This window comes from Calliphora vicina, chromosome 5, assembly GCF_958450345.1.
Source record: "Calliphora vicina chromosome 5, idCalVici1.1, whole genome shotgun sequence".
In the NCBI taxonomy this organism is placed as follows: Eukaryota; Metazoa; Arthropoda; class Insecta; order Diptera; family Calliphoridae; genus Calliphora; species Calliphora vicina.
The window spans coordinates 17,376,303-17,403,142 of NC_088784.1; the positions used below are offsets into that span (position 1 = coordinate 17,376,303).

The window sequence follows — 26,840 nt, forward strand, 5'->3', positions numbered from 1 at the left end:
TTAAAATGTGTTTAAATTTTAAAAAAATATGATTATGGAATTAAGCTTTTTAAAATATTTGAGAATTTGTTAAAAATCTTTACAAATTTGTAAAGTCTGCTAATACTTTTTTTTCAAAATTTTAAAATTCAAAAAAAAAAAAAATTTTATTGTTTCAAAATTTTTTATTTAAATTGTAAAATTCAAAAAAATTATAAAACTTTATAATAGTATGGAATTAAGCTTTCGAAATTTTTCAGAATTTTTTAAAAGTTGTATGAAATTTAAACGATTTTGATTTTTAAAAATTTTTTATTTAAATTTTTAAAACTTTATAATAGTATGGAATTAGGCTTTTCGAAATTTTTGAGATTTTTTTAAAAAATCTTTATGAATTATTAATTTAAATTTAAAAAATCCAAAAAAAATGTAAAACTTTATAAGAGTATCCAATTAAGCTTTTCAAACTATTTGTAAGAGTATGGAATTAAGAATTTATTAAAAATCTTTATGAATTTAAAAAAAAGTCGACTTTGTTTTTCCAAAATTTTTAATTCAAATTCTAAAATTCCAATTTTTTTTGTTTGTTTTTTTAAAAAAAAATTTTTTAAATTTGAAAATTCAAAAAATTTTAAGACTTAAAGAGTATGGAATTAAGCTTTTTGAATTATTTGAGGATTTTTTATCAAAATCTATATAAATTTGTAAGAAATTTAAGACGACTTTGTTTTTAAAATTTTTTAATTTAAGTTAAATTCAAAAATTTTTTTTTTATTTTTTCAAAATTTTTAATTTAAAACTTAAAAAAATTTAAAACTTTATAAGAGTATCCAATTAAGCTTTTCGAACTATTTGTAAGAGTATGGAATTAAGAATTTATTAAAAATCTTTATGAATTTAATAAAAAACTCGACTTTGTTTTTTCAAAATTTTTAATTAAAATTTTAAAATTCCAATTTTTTTTGTTTGTTTTTCAAAAAAAAAAATTATTTAAAATTCCAATTTTTTTTTTTGTTTTTTTAAAAAAAAATTATTTAAATTTGAAAATTCAAAAAATTTTAAAACTTTAAATGAGTATGGAATTAAGCTTTTCGAAATATTTGAGGATTTTTTTTCAAAATCTTTATAAATTTGTAAGAAATTTAAGACGACTTTGTTTTTAAAATTTTTTAATTTAAGTTAAATTCAAAATTTTTTTTTTTATTTTTTAAAAATTTTTAATTTAAATTTAAAAAATTTAAAAAATTCAAAAAATGTTTAAAAATTGTAAAACTTTATAAGAGTATGGATTTAAGTTTTTCTAAATATTTTAAATTTTTTTAAAATCTTTATGAAATTTACGACTATGTTTTTTTAATTTTTTTGGTTTTTAAAAAAATTTAATTTAAATTTTAACAACAACAATTTTAAAATTTTTTATTTAGATTTAAAAAAATTTATAACTTTATAAGAGAATGGATTTGGATTTGGAGCTTTTCGAAATATTTAAGAATTTTTTAAAAATCTTTAAAAAAAAATTTCAAAATTTTTAATTTAAATTTTAAAATTCAAAAAATTTTATAACTTTATAAGAGAATGAAAATATTTCAGCATTTTTTAAAAATCTTTATTAATATTAAATAAAATATTTATGTGGACTTTGTTATTTAAAATTTTAATTTAAATTTTTAAATTTTCAACGAGAATTGAATTAAGCATTTCAAAATAATTAAGAATTTACTTTAAATATTTGTAAGTTAGGAAAAAAAAAACATCAAAATGGATTTGAAATTTTAAAATTTGTAAAACTTTATAAATGAATTGAATTAATTTTTTCGAAATATTTGAGAACTTCTTATAAATCTTTAAAAATATTGTAAGAAAATTATGCATTTCCACTTTGTTTACATTTTCTTGCAATATTTAACGGTATTTGTCTGCCTCTCTATTGAGAGTAAATAACAGTAATGGCAACTACATAATTGGAAATTTTATGAAAGTATGGCATCTTTATTGAGAGTAAAAGACAGTAATGCCAAATAATTAATTGGAAAATATTAAAGAAACACCATCAAAAGTTCAGTCAACGTTTGCGTACAAAAAAATCGAACTTTTTAATAAAATTTATTCCAAATGAATGAGTAAAATACTTTAAATATTTGTAAGTTAGGAATAAATCATTAAAACGGGTTTTAATTTCTATATTATTTAAATAATTTTAAAAAATATGAGTTTCCAATAAAATGGAATTAAATTTTCAAAATATTTGAGGATTTTTTAAAAAATCTTTAAGCATTTGTAAAAAAATTATTTATTTCCCATTTTGTTTAAACTAAGTCGTCAGGAAAAATATTATTTTACCCAAATTTTATTTCTTTCATAAATTTTGTTTTCACCAAAATCTTTTTTTTATTCTGAAAAGTTCTGAAAATTTTCCGGGGTAAAAAAAATGTTCATATAAACCGGGATATATAATCAACTTTTAAATTCTTTTATAATTAAACAATTTTTCACCTTTTTAATAAAAGTTTAATTTTAAACTTTTTAACTAGAAAATATTATAAAAAGAAACCTCCAGGTTTTCAAACAATAAAATACAATATACACCTCATCACCAACTGTGAAATGCAACAAACATTTTAAAATGTTTTATATGTTAAACACTATTAGTCAATTCATAAGGTATTGTAAAGTTATTAATTGTAAAATATTAACTTTTCTTCTTTTTATAAATTCAGCATTCAATATAAATTGATATGCTATGCAGAGATGGAAACAGTAACTGGTGTTTTGATAACAAAACTAAATAAATCTAAAATATTGTTTTTTTAACCCCGTATTCCGAACATTATGACAATGAAAAAATTATAACAAACATGTTCTTAATAAGAATTTTCATACAAAAGTTTTAAAATGTTCAGTTTTGTTATAATTTTGTTATTGTCATAAAGTTCAGAATTAGGGGTGTTGGTAAAACTTAAATGTTTACTTCATTTTTAAAATTATTAAAAAATATATTTGTAATTATATTTTATTAACTAAGATGTTAAAAAAAATACTAAAAATTGTATCAACTTTTCCATCTCTGCTGTGACATTTGATAAACAACGGTAACAATTTTGTAAGTGTTGTCTACCTAATGTTTACATTTAGGCATCTTTTTTTGTATTAACTTTTCCATCTCTGCTGTGACATTTAATAAACAACGGTAAAATTTTGTAAGTGTTGTCTACCTAATGTTTACATTTAGGCAACACTTGAAAACAACTGCTACAATGCAATGTGAATTGAATAAATAACTTGAAATAAATAGAAATTTGGTGCTTCTTAATATATATAAATATAAAAAATAAAAATAAACAATAATTTGTATAAAACAACCAAAAAAATTATAATATTATAGAATATTTAGGAAAATATTTTTTATAGCTTTTTTGCCAATTAAACGCACATTATTATACACCAGGTAAACGAAACCAAAAGAAAAAGAAAACTTTACTTTAACAAACACTTGTTAATTTAACATAAAAACAAATTTTGCATAAGTACTTTTGTAAACAATACTTTAGTTTTTAAGTAATGTAAAATAAAATATTTTTAACTAATGTACAATCGAATAAACGACAAGGAAAGTGAAATAAACAAAACAAAACTCTACTAAAAAGAAAATACATACCTAAAATAACTAAAAATAAAACTTTAAGCACTTTTTAACCTACTAATAGCTAGTTAAATAATTAATACAAATAATAATAATAATAATTAACAAACATAAACCAAATGCCTAAAGCCTTAAAAGCTTTTTATACCATATTTTTTGGAATTTATATGTAATTGTAATTGAAAAATATGATAATCAAATTATCAATTAAGTATAATTTTAAATATTATTTACTTTGTAGTTATTTTATTTCATATAAACCAGGTTTATATTATTATAAATTTAAAAAAAATAAAAAATAAAACAATTTGCAAATATTATTAGTAATAACTAGCAAATGCTTTTAATTTGCATTAAAATCAACTACATATAGTTAATAAATAACAAGAATATGTATGAGGATTTAAAAGGAATAAAAATTATTGTTTAACGAAGAATGTATATAAAAAAAAGAGAAATTTATTTTAATTTCAATAAAGTAAATTGTCGATAATTTTCAAAAGAAAATGTGTTTCAGTTTTAACGTATAGAACAAAACTAAACTTTGAAATTGAAAACTATAAACGTAAAAGCAGTAATTTTTCAACACTGCAGCATGTTTAGTAAAGCTTGTTTGGCATCACTGTTTTATCAAGCAACAGTGATGCCATGAAAAAGTTTTTTCCGGGTAGGGGGGACGAAGATTTGTATGTGAGTTTTTGACCAAAGTTTTTTTCAAAGTTTCTGTAATATTCAATTTTTGAAAAAAAAACTTAAAATCCTAATTTAAACAAGGAAGGAAATCTATATAAATAAAAATCAAATGTCGTTCGTTGGTAATTGCATCACTTGAGAATGGCCGGACCGATTTAGACATTTTTTTTAAATGTTGGATACAGTCCAACGCAGACTTTTACGCCCACTTTTTTCGATTTATCCAAAATCGAATAACGGCTGCACCGATTTGGCTAATTTCTTGTTTAAATGTTCATAGTAATCCAATTTAAGTTTTTACTGAAAGAAAAATTTATAAGGCAAATTTTTTTTCGATATATCCAACAACTCAAAAAAAAAAGCTCGATCTGTGATAAAAAAACGATTTTTTATATAAAAACTCAAAATATCTATAATTCGCTAATAACTTGGCCAATAAGCGTTTAATCAAGAAAAGAACCTCGATCTGTGATCACTCATATTTCTGACTAAAAATCAATTTTTTATATAAAAACTAAAAATATCTAAATTCGCTAATAACTTGGCCACTAAGCGTTTAATCAAGAAAAGGAGCTCGATCGAAAATCGATTTATTACATAAAAACTAAAAATATCTAAATTCGCTTATAACTCGGCCAATAACCGTTTAATCAAGAAAAGGACCTCGATCTGTGATCACTCATATTTCTGACAAAAAATCGATTTTTTATATAAAAATTCAAAATATCTAAATTCGCTAATAACTTGGCCAATAAGCGTTTAATCAAGAAAAGCAGCTCGATCTGTGATCAATCATATTTCTGACTAAAAAGCGATTTGTTTATATAAAAACTCAAAATATCTAAATTCGCTAATAACTTGGCCAATAAGCGTTGAATAAAGAAAAGGAGCTCGATCTGTGATCACTCATAGTTCTGAACAAAAATCGATTTTTTATATAAAAACTCAAAATATCTAAATTCGCTTATAACTTGGCCAATAAGCGTTTAATCAAGAAAAGCAGCTCGATCTGTGATCACTCATATTTCTGACTAAAAATCGATTTTTTATATAAAAACTCAAAATATCTTAATTCGCTTATAACTTGGCCAATAAGCGTTTAATCAAGAAAAACTCAAAATTTCTAAATTCGCTTATAACTTGGCCATTAAGCGTTTAATCAAGAAAAGGACCTCGATCTGTGATCACTCATATTTCTGACCAAAAATCGATTTTTTATATAAAAACTAAAAGTATCTAAATTCGTTAATAACTTGGCCAATAAGCGTTTAATCAAGAAAAACTCAAAATTTCTAAATTCGCTTATAACTTGGCCATTAAGCGTTTAATCAAGAAAAGGACCTCGATCTGTGATCACTCATATTTCTGACCAAAAATCGATTTTTTATATAAAAACTAAAAGTATCTAAATTCGTTAATAACTTGGCCAATAAGCGTTTAATCAAGAAAAGGAGCTCCATCTGTGATCACTCATATTTCTGACTAAAAATCGATTACTTATATAAAAACTCAAAATATGTACATTGATTTACGTGTATTCTGTTGTTGCAAGACTTAGGTTTTTAACAACAAACTTATGGTGTTTTCTTTTCTGGCATAAATGATATATTTATTCGTAGTTTGGTCGTGTTCTTTTCTAATAATGTTACCCTAAAACCCTGAATATATGCTACATGTTTCACCCTCAATTTTATCAAAGGTTAGAAATGCACCACTTTTTATGTAAGCAAAAAGTATAGTTTTATAATATTTCGAAGCTACATAAAAGAGAATTGCATAAATGGTAATGATTTTTGTTCTATGTATTGTGATCTTTAAAAATGCAACACATTATGAGGATATGGGTAACATTTAATAAATGGAACAAAATATATACGCAACATTTTGTGTCAGAAAAGAAACGAACACAAGCATTTTTTAGCTTGGACAGGACAACGTCTGTCGGTTCAGCTAGTTTTCTCTCTTCTCTTCTTGTCTCTTCTTTTTAAATTAGTACCTTTTTAAAAAACGTAGTAGAAATACTACTTTTTTAAAATTTGAATTTTGTCATGAAAATTAATAATAAGCGAAATTTTAACATCCATAAATCAACAAGATCATTTTTGAAAAAAGTAGTAGAAATACTAAAAATTAATAATAAGCGAAATTTTAACAATGAAATTGTCTTGTGCTTACTTTAAAAAAAAGTAGTGAAATGTATATTACTATTTTATTTTTGAAAAAAGTAGTAGAAATACGACTTTTTTTAAAATTTGATGTTGTCCATAAAAAATAATAAGCTAAATTTTAACAACCAACCAACCACAACAATTTTGATAAAAGTAGTAGAAATTTTACTTTCTTAAAATTTTAATTTTTTCATGAAAATTTATAATACACGAAATTTTAACAACGAATTTATTTACAAAAATAAAAATTTGCCTTTTTGCTTACTATAAAAAAGGTAGTAAAATACTACTATTTTAAAATTTTATTTTGTTTGCAGAAAATTATGAAAGCATGGATTGCAAAGTTGATACGATCATAATTTTTTTTGATACTATTTCATATTGATAAGTACCATGATACTCCCGAGATCCATTTGACACTTTCAAACAAATTTCAGTATTTTTTGTATAAAGACCAATTTACAAATTCGTCCTTTTCACAAAAAAAAAAAAAAACTCAAAATGAACAGTTTTTGACAAAAAAAATAATGTTTTTAAATTAAAAATCGTTTTTAACATGAAAATTAATTTTAAACCAAAAAATATTCCTCTAAATTCTACAATAGAGAGTAAAAACAAATATCTTTTAAATTTACATCAACTTTAAAAATAGTAGTAAAAATAATACTATTTTCAAATTTGAATTTTGTTTAAGAAAATTATAAATTTGATGGTGTAATAATGTAAAATTTCATAATAAGAAAATTTTTTAAAATAGTAGTAGAAATACTACTTTTTAAAATTTTAATTTTCTCATGAAAATTATAAAAAATTATACCTAAAACAGTTGTTGGCAAATTTTGTTAAAAAATATTATTAAAATTCACGAAAAATATAAATTATGCAGTTTTTCACCATAAAATATTTTGTTGGGATCAGATTTTTCAAAAAAAAATTCACAAAAATTCGTTTCTAACATGAAAATCAATTTTTTACCTAAAAATATTTCTCTAAATTCTAGAACAAATAACAAAAAATACTACTATTTTCAAATTTGATTTTTTTTCAAGAAAATTATAAAACTTAGGGTTTAATAATGTAAAATTTCACGATTAGGAAATTTTCGAAAATAGTAGTAGAAATACTACTTTTTAAAATTTTAATTTTTTCATGAAAATTATAAAAAAATATCCGTAAAATTTAATTATATTATATTAATTTAAAAATATTATTCAAATTCACGACAAATTATGCAGTTTTTCACCTAAAATCTTTCGTATGCCAAAAAAAAAATTTTTTTTTTTCAAAAAAACAAAATAACCAGTTTTTCGCCGAAAAACGTTAAATCGCAAATAAACGATTTTTTCATTAAAAAATATTGTTTTTTTATCTGAAATATTGTTTTTACCTAAAAATCTTTTTTAACCTAAAATTTTGTGTTTCATCAAAAAATATTTCTCTAAATTCTACAACAATATTGAAAAACAAATATATTTTACCTTTAAAATCTTGCAAATTTCACCAAATTTTTTTTTTATCACTTCAAATTTTGACGCCAATTTATGTTAAGCATTTGGGATCTTGATTGAAGATGTAATTTAAAGAATTTGGGAACTTGATTGAATATTTAACATAAAACATTTTAGAACTTGATTGCAGCCTATATTTAAAGCATTTTGGGAACTTGATTGCAGATTATATTGAAAGCATTTTGGGAACTTGATTGTAGACTTAATTTAATCGATATTGCGAACTTGATTGAAGACATAATATAAAGCATTTTAGAATTTGTTTTAAGGCCATTTATAGAAATAAATTGATTTATAAAGTAAAAAAAACTAGAAAAAAGGGGAAATTTTAAATAATAAATTAATAAATATTAACATTATAGTAAGGAGTACAGTTTTTTGTATTCTTTTTTAATAGTTTAACCTTTAACTATGTACTTTATTTACCTTTTAGATCATCAGCTCTCATTTTTAAATCACGAAATTCATGTTAAGTTTAAAAATCAGGTTTTTCATCAAATTTTATTACATTTTTTTTTTACTTAAAATTACACAACGGAGTTTTAGTCACTGTCCTCTTCCTCTTCACTACTATCTTCTTCCTCACTTTCTTCCACAAACTCGTCTGTTTGTTTCGATTCTGTCTTAATAAGCAACATATCCTCATCTTCATCATCTAGATTACTATCCTTTGTGGATTGCAAAAGTTCAGCATTCTGGGAGGCATTTTGTAAATTTCTAGTCTGAGCCGTTTTCAAGAGAGAACGTATGGTGAATTTATTGAAATCACAGCTAGAAAAAGGGAATTAGTATTAAAAAATTATAAAGTGCAAAGGAAAATTTACATCCAGAGGTATTTGTAACTGCTAATCATACTTACATTCTATTAAGACTTTCATATTTCCTTGAAATAGATTCATGTAAAGCTAAAAGTGAAGTGTGTTGGAAAACGCCATCTTTATTGCCATGACTAAATAATAAACAACAACACCATTTCAAATAGAATTCAACATGGGGTGAGGTCTGCAAAAGTTTCGATAATATTTGCAACAAACGATGAGCAAATTTATTCGGCAGTGTAGAACATATAAGATTAACTGTAATTAAAAAACAATTATAATGCAATTCTATTTATATAGGATTATAAAACACAATACATACTGTCTTGTTGGGGGGTCGCTTCCAAGGCCAAATTTAAAAGATTATTTTCATTTAATTTCAAGGCCATTATTAAGGCTTTGGAATAGTTTTTAGCTTTTAAAGACTCTTTAATGGCTTTGGGTGTTACCTCCAAGGACAAATCGAAAGGATCAAAAACCACGCCTTATTTAGAAGAAAAATTAAATAAATTATATAAAATAATATCCTTGCTGTTTGATTTCTTTAATCTGCTTACCCTTATCCAAGCTGTATATGCATAAACCCTCTGTACAGGCTGCTGCAAATGCTTGTCCCGTGGGTGAAAATTTCACACTGAATACTTTAACTTCTGGCTTGAAATTGCGTGCCGCCATATCACCTTTTTGCACACCCGGCAAACGTATGGCCACATTGCCGCCCTCCAGCTCTTCTCTTTGCTCCACTAAAGCCATATTACCAAATTCCGTTAAATTGCGGCGATTTATAAATTCCTTTTCAAATAAAATATTCGGTAAATTAAGGAAATTTGGAAATCTGTTAAAGGAGTATTAAAGTTATACTTACATTCATGCCATCAAAACTGAAATTTTGTGTAATTTGGAATTTTTTCAATAGCACGGCCTCCTTAACATGATAAATACAAATGACACGAGATTTGCCACCAGCCAATATACATTCGCCATCGGCTGAGTATTCTAAAGAGGAGAAATATCTAGAAAGGAAAGGGATAACAAGAAAGTTAAGTTTGAAGTGATCATGAAATTTGGAATAAATAGAAATAATGTAAAATTCAAATAACAATTTACTTACTTGCCCTGTTTATTCTTATCGGCTGTTACAACATCCGTATCCAGCCGACCACTGTCCAAATCATTACGCCCCTCAATAGTACTAATTTGTGCAGCTGTTTTTACATCAAATACCACAATATTGCCGTTTAAAATGGCTATAGCCACCTAGAAAAACAAAAAAACAGAAATATTATAACATAAGTAAAAGTGTTATTTTTTAGATAAAAAATTTAAAAAAATTTTGAGATTTTTTTGCTGAAACATTTTTTTTGGCAGAATATCATGATAATGATGTGAAAAAACTTAAAATATTGTAATTAGGACATTTTTAAAAATAGTAGTAGAAATACTACTTTTTTAAATTTTAAATTTTTTTATGGAAATTAACACCAAATGACATTTTCATAAGGAATTTATAAATAAAAAAGTAAAATTTCACATTTTGCTTACTTTAAAAAAGTAGTAAAAATACTATTTTAAAAAATTTGAATTTTTTTGCAGGAAATGATAAAACCTTTGTGTAATAATGTAAAATTTCATAATTTGGAACTTTTTTGAAAATAGTAGTAGAAATACTACTTTTTTAAAATTAAACATTCTTTTAATTTTTCTTGAAAAAACGGATTAGCAACAGTTTAACAACGAATTTTGGCAAAAAAAAAATCAAATTTCACTTTTTGCTTACTTTAAAAATAGTAGTAAAAATACTACTATTTTAATTTCACATATTTTTTGCAGTAAATTATAAAACTTATTGGTAATAATGTAAAATTTTTTAATTATGACATTTTTGAAAATAGTAGTAGAAATACTACTTTTTTAAAATAAAACATTCTTTTAATTTTTCTTGAAAAAACTGATTAGCAACAGTTTAACAACGAATTTTGGCAAAAAAAATCAAATTTCACTTTTTGCTTACTTTAAAAATAGTAGTAAAAATACTACTGTTTTAAAATTATAAATTTTTTTGCAGAAAATTATAAAACTTATTCGTAATAATGTAAAATTTTATAATTAGGACATTTTTGAAAATAGTAGTAGAAATACTACTTTTTTAAACTTAAACATTTTTTTAATTTTTCTTGAAAAAACAGATTAGCAACAGTTTACAATGAATTTTTGCAAAAAAAAAAAAGTAAAATTTCACTTTTTGCTTACCTTAAAAATAGTAGTAAACACTACTATTTTAAAATTAAAAATTTTACGGATGGACATGGATTTGTATATAAAAATGTAAAAAAATAATCAACTTACATTTTCACCATTTGGACTAAACGCCACACAGGTAACATCCGATAGTAAATCGATGGTTTCATGTTCGGATTTGTTTTCCAAACAATTCCAGATTTTAATGGTTTTATCCCAAGAGCCCGAAACCAAAGTTGAGGAAGAAGCCACCGGAGCGAAAGCTATCGATGATACAGGTCCTTCATGGCCGCTGATTACCTCCAATAGAGTACCCAACTTAACAGACCATAAATACAATTCAAACACATCTAAACCGCCAGCCACCACCAATTCATCGGAGAAATCCATGGCCACACAAGAAAATTGCACGGGTGTGGGTGAGGTAAAGGTACGGAAGTTACGATAGCTATATAAAAACCCAAATTAATATAAAATTTTTAACAAAAATATCTAAAAAAAAAAAAACTCACCGTATTATATCAAAAGCTCTGACAGTGCCATCTAATGAACAACTTACTAAAAACTTTTTACTGCGACTGAATTGCACACCCGTCACGCCACTTGTGTGCTCTGAGAAGGTCACGAAACAAAAACCACTTTGGGTATTCCACAATTTAACTTTAGAATCTTCGCCACCCGTAGCTATATACTGGCCATCTGGCGAATAGGAGACACAAGACATTTCACTGCTATGACCCTGTTGTTTCATTATATACTGTTCCGATTGCCATTCCCAAACCATTAACTGTCCCATTTCCTTAGAAGCCAAGGCCACCCAATCGCCGGTAATATTAAACAAGGCCGAGGAAATGGCATAGTCCGAAATGCTCAAAGAATGAATCATGTTTACCTCGGGCAATTCGTATAAATAAAATGAGCCGGTGCTGAAACCCACCACCAACACTTTAGTTTGACGATTATAATGGGCCGTAGTCAGCACAGCATCACGTTTTTCTTTACGTGGCTCATCGGCCAGATAATGACGCGCCAATTTCTTATAGAAAAATGGATGAGCTCGCTTGACATCTTCATCTTTTACCTCATTCTCATCCACCATTTGTTCGGCAATGCTTTCTTCGGTAGTAGTGTTGGCAGTACGTTTTTCCACCGTATTTTCTACATCATCTTCGGACTCTTCAGCCGATTCCGTGCTAGCCTTTTTATTTCTTTTACTTTGCAAAGACAACTGTTCGGTTTTATTGTTTTTGTTGTGTGTTCCTATTTGGGAGGGTTCCAGACTACATTCCCACAAACACAACTGACCATTACGACTGATGGTGTTGGCATGCATACTGTTGTTTTCAAAGAAACAAGCTACCATAGAATCAGTGTGACCTCCCAATATATAAGTACGGAAGTTTTTCATATAATTTATGGCAATAACTTTGGAGGAATTATCGCGACAGCCTATAATCAAGAAACGCGAATCGGAAGACCAATCTAAACAGGTAACATCATCAAAGCCACCCAAATAATGGCGCTCCAAAACAAAAGGATTATATTCGCCAGTTATTTCACCAGGAGCCTTAAAAATAAATACCAAATTTTGCATAGCCACCGCAAAATGGGCACCATTGGGACTAAAGGCCACACACTGTACGACATGTTGGAATTTATGCTGGTGTATAACGGTGCACGACACCATGCTTATAAGTTGAGCCTGGCCATGATCATTAACAGCCAATAGTAAACTGCCATCGGGCGACAAGGCTAAACTCTGGTAATTATAGCGTGACTCCAAGGACAAGGTACAAGCTTTATTGCTAAAATGAAATTGGGTTTAATAATCTGTCTGTTCGTTGACCTTATAGTTTTACTATTTTGTTCATTTTTTGCATTGAAAATTTCAAAAAGCTAGTAAAAATAATAAAAACTGGAAAATATGCCAACATTTGTATCATAAAATATAATAAACTTACTTTTTTAGATCGAACAAAGTCAAACGATTGCCCACTGGACTTATTATGGAATTTCCATCTGGCGTAAACAGCAAATTGCCATTGCGATATATGCTACCCAATAAATTGGAAAACTAAAAAGATTTTTTTAAGATTTGATTGAATAAATAGGAAAACAACATTTCAATTACTTACTTTATAAGAAAATTTCATTTTAAAACAATTATTTTATTATATTTTTTTTAATTTCTAAAGAGCAAATAAATAAAAAACGCGCACTTGTCTGAAAAAAATGTAAACAAAGTAAAAATACACGTGCAGTTAGAATATAGAGTTGCCAATATACTTGCTAATACGACTAGGTTACCAAGTCATTTTTATATGCAAGGGGAATTTTTAAGTTAACCCTATGTCTCCACCTAGCAATTTTTTATAGCTAAGCACAAGTAACAACTTCGGTAGAACAACAGCACAGCGATATTATGGTATTTTTATATGGACAATTTTATTTCTACAACACGTAACATTAGTTTGGATATTTTTATGACAATTTATTTAAACTTTGTGCCTGAGCTCTCAATTTGTTTTATACTATTTTTGAAAAAATTTAAAGTAGTTAAAAAAACCAGAAATTGCAAAAATAAATTACAAGATTTCATGTTATTCATCCCTTGAAGATTAAAACAAAAAGGTAAAAATAAAGATCCATTATTTAGCCACCGTTAATACTTATGTTAAGATATAAAAATTGCGCGTGGAGATCAGAATTTCACTCGTCACCCAAATTTGTATTATTGCATCGTTACAGGAAAATTGATTTGTTCTTGATTTTAGTAGTAAATAAAGAAATGTTGAGTATAAAAACGATTACTGTATAATCTACAAGTAATATTCTAAACTTTACAATCGTTGTGTGGCTTGTCGCCGGACATTTAAATTGATAGCTTTGTGATGATACAACAATCGTAAATTTATCGATAATTTCATTTGTTTAGAATTATTTGCCATCCCTAACAAATAGCCGGTTTAAAATTTTTGTTTGTCACAATTTTTATTCTTTGCAATCAATAAAATTAAGTAGATTAATATAATTTAAAAGCAAAAACTAATTAATTATTAAATAAAACAATGAGAACTACTACACCACCCAGCCAAATGCTTAATTTCACTGAGCAAATCAATTGTTTTGATATTTGCCAAACAGATTTCGCCTCTAACCTCATTTGTATAGCGGCCGAAAAAAAACTCATCTTGGGCTTGTTGAGATTTCCAGTAAGTTTGTGTTGATTGTTAATGTTTGTTTATTTTCTATACTATTGAAATATTTGTTTTTGTAGGAAGAATCCGAAAGCGAACAATTTGAATGGGAACGTTTAAAAGATATTTACCACGAAAGTCGCTGTCATGCCATATGCTTTGCTCCTGAAACCTCTTTAGTGGCCATACCCAAAACAGTGACATTTTGTGCAGCCGGAGCTGATTTTTTATTACGCGTCTATCGTACGGATATGCAAAATGCCGATACAGTACAAAATTTAAAAGCCCACACCAACTATGTGAATGATATTGCCTGGGATCATGAAGGTGAGTTTTTAGCTTCCGTTAGCGATGATCATAGCTGCAAAATCTGGAGTCTAGAGTCTCATTATGAAAATGTTATAACATTTTGTTTGTCATCGGCTGGTATGTCGGTGAAATGGCATCCCGAAGAGCCACACAAAGTACTGGTGGCCGAAAAGAAGGGTGTGGTGCACATGTACAATGTAAAATCCCAACAGGCCATAGTTTCGTTAGAGACGCCAAAATCTCCCTTAATGTCGGCCGACTGGTCCTTGAATAATTGCCATTTTATAACAGCTTTGGCCGCAGGCGAAATTATTACATGGGATTTGTCACGACGCCCCTGTTCACCATCCGATGTTAGACAAATCCATGAAGATGGTGGTCGTTGTGTACGCATGTCTCCCACTTCGGAATATGTGGTGGCCAGTGTGGGTCGACCCGATATAACTTTAAAAGTATTTTCCACCAAAACATCGGTGCCTTTGGTGGAGGCTCCTTTGAAATTATACGCCGGTTTGTGTTGGCATCATCGTCTGCCCTATGTAGCGGCAGCCTACGATCGTAAGTTATGTTTTTGGAAAGTACAATTTAAATAGAATACAGTAAAAGAATTTATTATATTTTTTTTTGGATTTTTATTGGGAAATGAGTGAAGAGTATAGTTAATTTTTGAATCTGTGTTGAAAATTAAGCTCCATTTACTGAGGCTAAGTATTCCTTGTAACGCTGTTCTTGTTGGGTTTGCAATTTTTGTAATTTCTTCAGTTGACCTTTGCTAACTTCCTTGCCTTCTTTGTCGTGGGTGGGTAGGCCCTAAAATAAAATATTAACATAAATAAGTTTAACAATTGAAACATTTTTAAATGAAATTGAGTTTTAACTTACATTTTCATCAAATTGCGAATACTTGTCGGTTTCTTGCAAAAACATTTCCTTGGGATTGATTTTACGTTGTGCATCTTTGGCGGCTGCTGCTTCAGCAGCTGCTTGCTTTTTACGCTCCTTCTCCGCCAAACGTTCAGCTTCAGCAGCCTTTTTACTCTCGCGTTCTTTCAGCAACGTCTCACGATCCACCAGTTTAACTGCAAAATTACCACCCTCCTTATCTTCTAAACGTACACCCAACTGAGGTAAGATATCATCTCTCAGTTGATCACACAAATTTAAAATTTCATTAGCTTTCAAAGTTTTGGCCAGTTCGCGCACTTGGTTTCTAAAAACGGCAGCAGCCTCCACATAGGGCAAAACCGTAGACTCAAGATCGATATTACCCTCACCAGAAGCTGAGCCGACAGGGAAACCAATGCCACCACTGGGACCAACAATAGCACCAAATATGTGCAGTAAATCTGTGATGTAAGCGGCTATTTTACGCAACAGCAGACTATTTAAACGACCTCTGTTATCGCGTATATAAATATTGGCTGCTGATACTAAATCTCTGATGCAATCTAAAGCACTACGAGTATCAACATTATCTGCAAGTAAACACATGTTAATAATGAAAAGAATTCATTGGTTTCCCCTTCCGGCTACTTACCACATAAGGCATTGTGTACGGCAGTTTGAATTGCATTGTATTTTCTTTGTAAGTCGGCCTCAACCTGAGTCCAAGCATCAAATTGTCTTCTGGGTTCTTCAGAGGTGACATGACGTGTTAAATCTTTCACATTTAAGAAGAATTCCTGAAAATTTTTATAAGTTTTAAACAAAATATTTAAAATCCTCTACAAATCCCAACATACATTTAAGAATTTCTCATATTGTATGGCCATTTCCATGGTATTCTCCGAATAGTCTAGAGTATCCTTCCAGGAATGTAGCAAAAATGCCAAACGTAATTGACAGGGTGTATGCTTTTGCAAAGCCTGTTGTATGGTTACAAAGTTCTTCAACGATTTGGACATTTTGCAGCCCGCAATTGTCAAGTGGCCGGTGTGCAAGAAATATTTAACCCATTCGGCCTCGCCAAAAGCTGCCTCCGATTGGGCCAATTCATTGTCGTGATGGGGAAATTTAAGATCTACACCGCCTGTATGTATATCGAATGTAGGACCGAAAACATCCGAAGCCATGGCTGAGCATTCAATGTGCCAGCCGGGACGACCTTTGCCCCAGGGACTGTCCCAAAAGGGTTCACCAGCTTTACTGGCCTTCCATAGGGCAAAATCATTGGGTGAACGTTTTTCCGTTAAACGTTCCTCACCCACTGACAAGTCACCTTCGCCCTCCTGCAAAGACTTAGTGTCACCATAGGCTTCAGGCACCAGTTTGGCATAGAAATGTTTGTCTTTCCGGTCGAAACCATTGACGTCAAAGTAGACGGAACCATTGGCGGCATATGCCAAACCATTGTCGATGATACGCTGGATAAATGTAACAATTTGGGGCACATATTCAGATACGCGGGTCAAAACATCTGGTGGTAGGATCTGAATAAGAAATATATAAATGATAAATTATATAAATCTGTGGAAATTTAACAAGTTCCGAGAGGTGCAAGTTAAACAAGAGAAGTAAAAGGTGGTGTTTGGCCTCACTTTTATCTACTACTTATTTGCCTTTCACTTACATTTAACGATTTCATATCATTGTGAAATTGATCCTCCCAATAGCGAGGCAATGACTCAAATATAGCATTATCATTCACCGAGGCACCCTCTTTCGTATCCAACCAATTTGAAATGGGATCTTTAGCCTCCTGCAAATACACATCACGGGCTTTCGCAATAGCATCGGCATTACCACCAGCCACCGCCTTCGTTAGCAACTCCACAGCATCATTCATGCGCACAAATAGTTTATCCAACATAGTTTTCTTATCGGGGTCGGTATTTTTTGCGCAAGTATCCTGGAATTGAGCCAAAACTGCAGCTTGATCTTGCAAAAGTTCGGGCAAAGGTGAAACCTTTGACTTTTCGGCATAACGATCGAACAAGTAATTTTGACGGGCACGTTTAATGATTTTATCATCTATATCGGTGATATTCATCACATACAAAATATTGTAACCGAAATAGTCCGACAATACACGTCTCAAAATATCGAAAGATATATAAGATCTAAAAGAAATGTAAATTTTAAAATAAATCTTTCCTTTGTATGAAAGTATGATCTTACCTAGCGTGACCCATGTGCGAGGCATCATATACCGTGGGTCCACAACTATACCAGGTTACATTGTTACCATCCAGCGGCACAAATTCTTCCTTTTGTCGGGTCAAACTGTTAAATAAACGTAATTTTGATTTATCGGCTGCAGCTGGTACTTGCCACGCAGGTTGCTGACGTTTGGCCATTTTTATCGGGAAATTTTAACTCTTTTAAGATAAACAATTGAATGATTTAAAATGCTGGAATTATTGCTAAATTTCCACGTTGCAACAACTACTGCACGGAATGTGGTTGTCGGCAGAGAACGAAGTCGATCGGCTAAAAGTCGGCTATTAGCCGCCGCCGACGTATATTGCAACACTAAGCCGCCGCCGAAGTAGGCGGCTAAAGTCGGCTAACCAGCTAAGCTGATTTGCATCAGCTAAGCTAATTTATTTTACATTTGTATAAAAATAATACGTATTTTTTAATTAAATAATAAAATGAAATATAATTTATATTTATAAAAAACTATTTAGGTATGCAAATCTATGGTTTTATCTATGACTGTATGTACGACAGGTTGCATTTAAATATTTTAAAAATAAGGCAGCTTAAAAATTGTGAATTCCTCTATGTGGCATCTTAGAAAAAGTTAGCGTCTACAAAATGTTCCCGTTATATTTTATTCTTACAAGAATTTTAATGTGTCGAAATGTCTCAATCGAATATAACAAGTTTTTTTCCTATAAGCCAAAATAGTGCTTCAAATATTGATTCAGATTCAGAAGAGTCTGAGTCTGAAAATTATAACAGGTATATTTTGCCTTCAGCGGATATAAAATATTATGAAGATTTATTTAAAAAAAAAGACGATTTAAAAAAAATAGTGAGAGTTCAAGTGAATGAAACTGGAATTTCTGAATGCTGGAAGCATTTTGGAAATTTGTACATTAAAGACAGAATTATTTTAAACAAATACAAATTTTGTAAAAAATGTTTAGATGCAGATGGCACCTTAAAAGGGTAAGTAATTTCTCCTTTTTTTTTGACATACGGCTAACCATTGTATATTTAAGATTTTCAAAGTCAACATCAACCACAAATTACATGAGCCATCTTCGAATGGTTCACAATATAAATGTGAAATCCATTACACAAAAGAAAAGCTCATTAATTACACAAAGTGCCCTGGAAGCCACTTCAACCAACAATTCCAAATACCAAAATGGCCGCCGGATTGCAGAAATGTGTTGTTGGGATCTTCAACCGTTTAGTATTGTTGATAGACCTGGTTTTCAAAAATTTGTTAAGTTCCTGAATCCAAAGACCACATTACCATCAGATAGGACAGTGGCAGGTACAGCTCTAAATGATGTTTATAATGTATATTTTGATCATGTAAAGACACATTTGCAAAAATGTCCTAAAAACGTTACATTAGTAACAGATATGTGGTCTGACAATTATAAACATCTCTCTTACATAAATATTAAAATACATTATTGTGAAGAGTTTGAGATTAAAGTAGTTACCTTAAAAACAGAAATTTTTCAAAGACCACATACTGCATTTGCAGTATCAGAAAAAATTTATGATGCTTTAGTGGAATTTAATCTGCAGCAAAAAGATATATGTGCGGTAACAGATGGAGGAAGCAATATCGTGGCGGCTTTAAAATTAAAAAATATCAAGCGCTTTGGTTGCACAGCCCACATATTGCACCGTTTTTTAAGCCACGACTTGCTTCGCTATGAGAGGTTTTCTCATATAAATAAAATTATTTCAAAACTCAAACAAATTTACCGGAGCCTTATGTACAGCTCTGAAGAATTACTTCGGCTTCAGAATTTGGAAGAACAGGCTAATTTAGCGAACATTATTTTGGATGCCGAAAATATTTTGCAGGGTTTAGATGACAATGAACAATTTCCAAATGGTGACGATGACTTTAATGAAATTTTTGAAGGCCATTTAAGCTCCAAACATGGATCATTAAAAAATTCCGTTCCGACACGATGGAATTCATTATTAAAAATGATAGAGAGTTTTGTCAAAAATATTAATATTATTAATATAGCTCTATTAAAAGCAAAACAGGATCCTCTTCTAATTCCAGAAATGGAAAAAAAAATAATAAAAGAATTCGGACAATTTCTAAAAATTTTTGAGGATTCAACGCAATATCTCCAAGGTCAAAATTACCCAACAGTATCGTCCTGCATTTTTTTTTATGAAAATATAATGAATTCTTTGGAAAAAACTGAAAATGAATCTAGCTTTGAAATTACAATAGAGCTCTGCAACTTTGCTAAAGAAAAGTTCGGTAATAGATTTAAAATTTTAAAACTCCACGTTGTTGCGGCACTAATGGACCCATCGCAAAAAAATTGGACTGTTATAAATAAATATATTACAAAAATTCCTCCAAATGTGGATAATTCCTATGTGCTACTTGAAAATGTTGCCAATTGCGTCAAAAAGGAGGAATTAATTTCAGAAGAAATAAAAAAGTTGATAACTGACGAAAATGACCAATTATTGTCCAGTAGAACCAGCAGCAGAACCAACAAATAAGAAACAGGTAAATTTTTTAACATTTGTGGTATTCACATATATACATATATATAATTTGTTAACAGAAAATATCAAGTGGTCGCCAAAAAATGCTCGAAGCTCTAGGAAGTACTTCAAATTTAACCAATAGTTTGGAAGAGGAAGTCAAAAAATATTTAGAGAAAGACGCTTTGGAAACAGAATCTCTCGACTGGTGGCAGCAACACAAAGATGTGAGAGGAAGTTTCTACATATTAAACTTAATATTCATACATTTCATTTCAGATTTATCCAAACGTAGCTAAATTAGCGAATTATTGCTTTGGTATACCAGCGACTTCCGCATCCTCAGAACAAGCTTTTTCCATAGCTGGAAATTGCATAAATGCCAAAAGAAGCCGTCTGCATCCAGCAACAATAAAGAAGCAGTTGTTCGTACATGACAACAGGACGATAGTAGAACCCTTCTTATCAAATTGAGTTGCATTAACCGATATTAATTGAAATATTGAATTAAATTTTTTATTTTATTAACTTTTTTATTTTTTTTTTTTAAATTTAATAAAAAAAATACATTTTATGAAAAATTCGGTAATTTAAATTTTGTTATTGTCCGTTACCGGCTTAGTCGACTTTCAGCCGCCGCTGAATTTTTTTTTATTAGCCGCCGCCGCCGAAAATTGTTCGACTTTAGTCGACTATTAGCCGCCGCCGTATAATTTTGAAGTTAGCCGCCGCCGGCGTTAATTACGTATCGGCTTCGTTCTCTGGTTGTCGGTCTCGTTAATGACACACAGAGCGGAGGAGGAAAAGTCAAAACATGTTGATGTTAAGAAGACAGCAAAACAAATTAACAAAATAAACTGGGGAAAAGAGATTTTACACTACGTTTTTGGGATAGTAGAGAATTCTTTTCAAAACATATCCAATTTCATAAATTGGATACATTTTACTAAATTAGCCAATCGGGATGTCTTGATTTGCCACAGCTTGAATAATAATAACTACACAGACTTTTGGCTATCTTGAATAAATTATTTCTCATTTAAAAATAATTTTTTTGAAAAGCTAAACATGTAACATATTGAGTAAGGACAGTATCTCACTTATTCTGTCAATGTCCTATCTTGGCCAATACAAGGTCGTCGGATATGAATCTTCAAACAAATATATTCATTCATCAGATAATCTGGGTGGTTCAATATGGAAACAGGTCGATTGAGAGACTTGCTGTTTACTTCTTCGGTAACACAATAGTATCAGTTCTTAATATTCCGCAGTGCAGCTGCATACCTAAAGTGTTATATTTTCAATAGCATAAATTTATACCATTAAAAACGTGGACCGCAAATAACAGTTATCCATATTTTTAGTACTTTTGAGTAAAATCGAATAAACTCCTGCAAAAAAACTTCCAGACTCAACTAAATTTTTTTGGTCTGGCATCTTTGTGGAAAGACTTGTCATTATTTTTGTTTACAAAACTATCAATTCTGCTTTCATCTTTGCTTCGTCTAGCAAGCGGCTTAAAAGGATTTTTTGTTGTAACGAAATCCTTTGTTTTTAACAAGAATTATAAAAGAAATCTTTTACTTTTTCGAATAATTATAAAAACAAATAAAATAAACTAATTATTTTAGTATAATAAAAGCTATTTAATACAGATAAAAAGCTACTACTAAAAATTATTAGATTTTATTAAAAAAAAAAGTGAAAATTCTGAATGAAGCCAACAAAATGCTCAAGTATTTAGTGATTCTAGTTATTAGCATCATAGCAAATACGGCCAGCACTGAGTTACTGCCAGACGAAAATGGTTATTTAGCCTATTGTCCCTGCATGGGTAAGTTTAATAATTCCTGAAATCAAATTTGAAATAATATTAATTTATTTTAAAGGACGTTTTGGTAACCAGGCGGACCACTTTCTGGGAGCTTTGGCTTTTTCCAAGGCCTTAAATCGCACCCTGATACTGCCACCCTGGGTAGAGTATCGTAGGGGTGAAATGCGTTCTATACAGGTGCCCTTTAACACCTACTTTTCGGTGGATCCCTTAAAGAACTACCACCGTGTTATATTGATGGAAGATTTTATGAAAAATTTGGCTAACAAAATATGGCCCGAAGATAAACGTATATCATTTTGTTATATGGAACGTAAGAGTATACACACAAAAGATAACGCGCTGGTGGGTTGTCATGCAAAAGAGGGCAATCCTTTTGGTCCATTTTGGGATACTTTCAATATAGATTTCAGCTCATCAGAATTCTATGGTCCTTTACATTTCGATGTGCATCACAGTGTCATGCCCGAAAGATGGAGGGAACGTTATACAGCTGCTGAATGGCCAGTATTGGCTTTTACCGGTGCCCCTGCCAGTTATCCCGTGCAAAATGAAAATCGCCAGCTGCAAGCGTATTTAAAATGGAATCATAAATATCGCACTTTGGCAGCAGCTTTCATTAAAAACACTTTACCCAAGGGGGCATTTATAGGCATACACCTGCGTAATGGCATTGACTGGGTGAGAGCCTGTGAACATGTTAAGGACAGCCAGCAATTGTTTGCCTCTCCCCAGTGTTTGGGCTATAACAATGAAAAGGGCAATTTATATCCAGAATTGTGTATGCCATCTAAAGAGCTGATAGTGCGTCAGCTAAAAAGACTGATAAAAAATGTTAAACAAGACCAACCCAAGAATGAAGTGCGTTCGGTATTTGTGGCCTCCGATAACAATCATATGTTGCCAGAACTAAATAGTGCCTTGCAGCGCATGAATATTACCGTGTATCGTTTAAGCGAAGATAGTCCTCATTTGGATTTAGCTATATTGGGACAATCAAATCATTTTATAGGCAACTGCATATCGTCCTATTCGGCGTTTGTTAAAAGAGATCGAGATGTTAATGGATTTCCTTCCTACTTTTGGGCCTATCCCAATGAAAAGGAACGACAACATGCTAAAGTACATGAAGAACTTTAAATGGATTTATTTACATTTCCCGACGACTTTATATAAGCAGCGTATGGTATTGAATCTCCATTAGCATTTAGTGGATATACAAATGTTTGTATACCAACTAAGTTATAGAAGTAGCTATTAGTTTTAAAGAAACCACTAATTTTTTAAATAAATTATAAAAAAGAACAAGTATTAAAATAAAGTATAAAATACTATAGGTATTTTGCAATTGAAATTATTTTGAAACGCTTTTATTTAACTAGCAATGTTTGTATGTTTTTGTAGGTCAAAATATACTGAAATTTGCCATTTATATTGAAATTGTGAAGTATTAAAAAAATCTCTATAATTTATGTTTTCTTTAAATAAATCATTTTAAAGAAATCTTTTTATTTATTTTATATTAAATTTAATTGATGACAAATAAAAAACTTGTTTTGTTTGTGTTATGTTAAAATTCTTATGAAACCCTTTCCACGGCGTTCCCATTTCATTTTAATGCACCAATTTTTGACTGCGAGCCAAATCCAATTGAACTGTTGACACTTGAGTAAGACCTTCACGCACTGAACTTAAGTTATCCTTCCAGGCATGCAACAAATCACGCAATTGTTCCCATTGAGGAGCACCAAATGTACGATGCATAGTGGAAGAGATGTGTACCTTGCGGTTGGCTTGATCAAGACGAGCACGTACCAATTTAGTTTTCAAAACCTCAATAACAAAAGCCTCCACTTCATCTTCGGAGATTTGCAATTCTTTGGTCAAAGTCTCAAAACTCATTTCGGGATTACTCTCGGCCAATTGCATGAAGGTTAACAAGCGCATTTTCTTCATGTTCTGTTCATGGTTTAGACCTTGTGAGTTCACGAATTCCTTGTGGTCTTCATAGAATTGGATGTATGAAGGAAGTTTGTCGGACACGAAAATGGACAATAAATCATGGATTAAATCACCCTCCAAGAAGCGTACTGGTTTCAAAGCCAACAAGGGATCTAAAAGGAATGTGTTGGGATCGGCCAAGGCGGTAACAATACACTTCATGGCATCTTCGCGGGCCACACAGGCATTATCAGCGGTATAGGTACCCAAAAGTTCAATCATTACCTTGGCGGAGAGGTCAAGATTGGTATCCTTGGTGACATCGTGCAACAAACGGTATAGTTTTTGCATTTGTTCGGCCGAGGGTGGGCAGTTGGCAAATTGTGATTTCAATTGATCAACTCCGGTGAATACTTCCAAAACTTGATCACATTGCTTGGCCACTTGCACCAAATGGTAGTAAACATGATAACGCAATGGTGAGGAAGTATCTAAATTATTAAACAAACGCCACAATGACTGCAAACACACTTTTGTCAAGGGTACATTAGTGGCTTTAGTCATTTTCTCGCAATAAGCCAAAATAATGTTTTCACCACGATCCAAAGGAATCTGTAAAAATAACGCAATAAATTAGTTTCAATTTAATTGTTTACAAACACTCAAAAAACTACCGTAATCATTATGGATACAATACTGTTGAGTATGCAATCGATCTGTTGGGGCTCACCATCCTTAAAGCAAACATCACATACACCAATGATTTTGTGTAAATCATCTTCTACACCTTTGCTGGACTTTTCCGATGAGATTTCAGCACCCAAGTTCTTGAAATATTTCCTCAATTCTTGGACCTGGAAAATAAATTTAACAAAATTATTAACATAATATTCAAATAAATTTTGCAAATTGTTTATTTGCCATTTGGGCAAACAACATAACCTCAACTTTTTTCGCCAGCACAATTTTAACTTGCAATTTTATTAGTTCTACTGGTCTGGAGGATACTTTACCTGCTCATCCATGGATAGATCTATAAAAACTGGTGGAGAATTCATGTTTTTCAATTAATTTGTTATTATTTATGCGTTTAAATAAATTATTTTCTATGATTCGCCCAACACACGTCGCTTCTTTGAAAACTCAACAATAGAAAGGGTTGTCAAATAATTGACAATTCGTGTTAACCATTTTGGGTGAGTGTTTTTTGTTTAATATAGAGATGACGCATTTGCAAGCAAAATAATTTTTTTATCGATAATAATTTGTATAAAATATGTCTGATGAATTGTCGAATATTGTTTTTATACCCTTCACCATGAGTGATAAGGGTTATATATATAATTGTCATTACGTTTTTAATTATCGACCCCATAAAGTATATATATTCTGAAAAAGATAAGTATTTTTATCATAAACCAGCGAAAAAATATTTTTTAATAAAATCATCGATAACTGTAGTAAGTTACCTTTTATATTTGTGTGTAAAATTTAATAAGAAGAAGACAGTAAACATGCTTTTTGTGTAGTGTATTTTTTGTTAACCAACACTGACAGCATTTTGACAACTGCAAATTATTCTAAATTAAAATGGCAAAGTAAACATCACCATTATTTTTTCATCAATTATATTTTAAAATTATTTTAAGACGGTCGATATGCAGGAAATAACTTCAAATGAAGTAGCAAATACTCAGGTATCACCAGAACATGGAGAAACTCAAAAGCCACAAAAGGAATTCTACACCAAAGCCCAGCAATATTGGTCGGAGATACCTGCCACTGTAAATGGCATGCTGGGCGGTCTTGGCTACATAAGTGCCATCGATGTGCAAGGATCAAACGCATTTTTGCGCGAACTAAAGCTTAAAGATGCTAATAAAAAATATGCTCTAGACTGTGGTGCTGGCATTGGTCGTGTCACCAAAAATCTTTTGATGCCTTTATTTAACAAAGTGGATATGGTTGAACAGGATCCCACGTTTGCCGAAAAAGCTAAGGATTATTGTAGCACAGACTCAGGCTCAACACTAGGCTATCCAAATCGTCTTGGCGAAATTTACAACATGGGATTGCAACAATTTGTTCCAGCTGCCCAAAAATATGATTTGGTATGGTCTCAATGGGTTTTGGGTCATCTAACCGATCAAGACTTGTTGGCCTTTTTTAGACGCATTCATGATGGATTGAGTGCTGGAGGTACCTTTGTACTTAAAGAAAATGTGACCAAAACAAAAGAAGTGGTAAAAGATGATGAGGATTCTTCGGTTACACGTCCACTCAAAGACTATGAAAGGATACTGAAACAGGCTGGTTTTCGCATAGTGAAAATGACTCAACAAAAAAGTTTTCCCAAAGGATTATTCCCTGTCTATATGATAGCATGCCGGCCAGCAACATCGCAATAATGAGATGATGCCTTTAGTTAGTAATAATATGATGTAGTACGAACTTGTAATGTATTACGAATTAAATAAATTTTAGTTTTATAAAATAAAGACAACTCGTATGTAAATGTTTAATTTTATTAAGATGCATAGTAGATATGTAATAACTACAGATATATTTATTATAGTTTGTGGTTTTCATAATGCATTACAAAACTAAAAATAAATAAAAACTATAAAACATAATAGTCTGCAAAAAGTGACACTTTTGTTTACTTGCTGAGCATTTGTTTTTTGATATAAATAACCCCTTTAGAAGATGGTGCATTTCTTAGGTGACCTGTAGCATCTCCTGTACATTGTAGACATAATTCATCTTGATCAGATGGTTTTTAAATATTTATTAATTAGATAAATACACATGATTGAAAACAATCCTCTATGATTTTAAGTTAAAATTTTTAACAAAACTT

General features: G+C 30.2%; 6 protein-coding genes across 6 annotated transcripts; 3 read left to right on the top strand and 3 right to left on the bottom strand.

Moving 5' to 3' along the window:
• Nucleotides 1-8,462: 8,462 nt before the first annotated feature.
• Nucleotides 8,463-13,300, bottom strand: LOC135961768 (periodic tryptophan protein 2 homolog). The gene is made up of 10 exons (XM_065513354.1): nucleotides 13,180-13,300; nucleotides 13,006-13,118; nucleotides 11,557-12,849; nucleotides 11,153-11,492; nucleotides 9,918-10,063; nucleotides 9,672-9,819; nucleotides 9,364-9,598; nucleotides 9,129-9,290; nucleotides 8,848-9,064; nucleotides 8,463-8,759 (listed from the first exon to the last, which is right to left on the bottom strand). The coding sequence occupies exons 1-10, from the start codon at nucleotides 13,195-13,197 to the stop codon at nucleotides 8,531-8,533; spliced, it is 2,901 nt and encodes a 966-aa protein (XP_065369426.1). The 5' UTR covers nucleotides 13,198-13,300; the 3' UTR covers nucleotides 8,463-8,530.
• An 802-nt stretch (nucleotides 13,301-14,102) lies between these two features.
• Nup37 (nuclear pore complex protein Nup37) lies at nucleotides 14,103-15,167 on the top strand. Its single transcript, XM_065510703.1, has 2 exons — nucleotides 14,103-14,256; nucleotides 14,322-15,167. Exons 1-2 carry the CDS (start codon nucleotides 14,113-14,115, stop codon nucleotides 15,141-15,143), a joined length of 966 nt encoding a protein of 321 aa, XP_065366775.1. The 5' UTR covers nucleotides 14,103-14,112; the 3' UTR covers nucleotides 15,144-15,167.
• On the bottom strand, nucleotides 15,146-17,953 carry CysRS (cysteine--tRNA ligase, cytoplasmic). The gene is made up of 6 exons (XM_065510702.1): nucleotides 17,668-17,953; nucleotides 17,120-17,609; nucleotides 16,293-16,979; nucleotides 16,088-16,232; nucleotides 15,433-16,025; nucleotides 15,146-15,360 (listed from the first exon to the last, which is right to left on the bottom strand). The coding sequence occupies exons 1-6, from the start codon at nucleotides 17,844-17,846 to the stop codon at nucleotides 15,235-15,237; spliced, it is 2,220 nt and encodes a 739-aa protein (XP_065366774.1). The 5' UTR covers nucleotides 17,847-17,953; the 3' UTR covers nucleotides 15,146-15,234.
• A 3,930-nt stretch (nucleotides 17,954-21,883) lies between these two features.
• O-fut1 (O-fucosyltransferase 1) lies at nucleotides 21,884-23,393 on the top strand. Its single transcript, XM_065513974.1, has 2 exons — nucleotides 21,884-22,039; nucleotides 22,095-23,393. Exons 1-2 carry the CDS (start codon nucleotides 21,934-21,936, stop codon nucleotides 23,177-23,179), a joined length of 1,191 nt encoding a protein of 396 aa, XP_065370046.1. The 5' UTR covers nucleotides 21,884-21,933; the 3' UTR covers nucleotides 23,180-23,393.
• Nucleotides 23,394-23,507: 114 nt separating this feature from the next.
• eIF3m (eukaryotic translation initiation factor 3 subunit m) lies at nucleotides 23,508-25,153 on the bottom strand. The gene is made up of 3 exons (XM_065513975.1): nucleotides 24,994-25,153; nucleotides 24,655-24,834; nucleotides 23,508-24,592 (listed from the first exon to the last, which is right to left on the bottom strand). Exons 1-3 carry the CDS (start codon nucleotides 25,036-25,038, stop codon nucleotides 23,654-23,656), a joined length of 1,164 nt encoding a protein of 387 aa, XP_065370047.1. The 5' UTR covers nucleotides 25,039-25,153; the 3' UTR covers nucleotides 23,508-23,653.
• A 391-nt stretch (nucleotides 25,154-25,544) lies between these two features.
• On the top strand, nucleotides 25,545-26,483 carry Ntmt (N-terminal methyltransferase). The gene has a single exon (XM_065513976.1). It carries the CDS (start codon nucleotides 25,639-25,641, stop codon nucleotides 26,386-26,388), a length of 750 nt encoding a protein of 249 aa, XP_065370048.1. The 5' UTR covers nucleotides 25,545-25,638; the 3' UTR covers nucleotides 26,389-26,483.
• The last annotated feature ends 357 nt before the right edge of the window (nucleotides 26,484-26,840 follow it).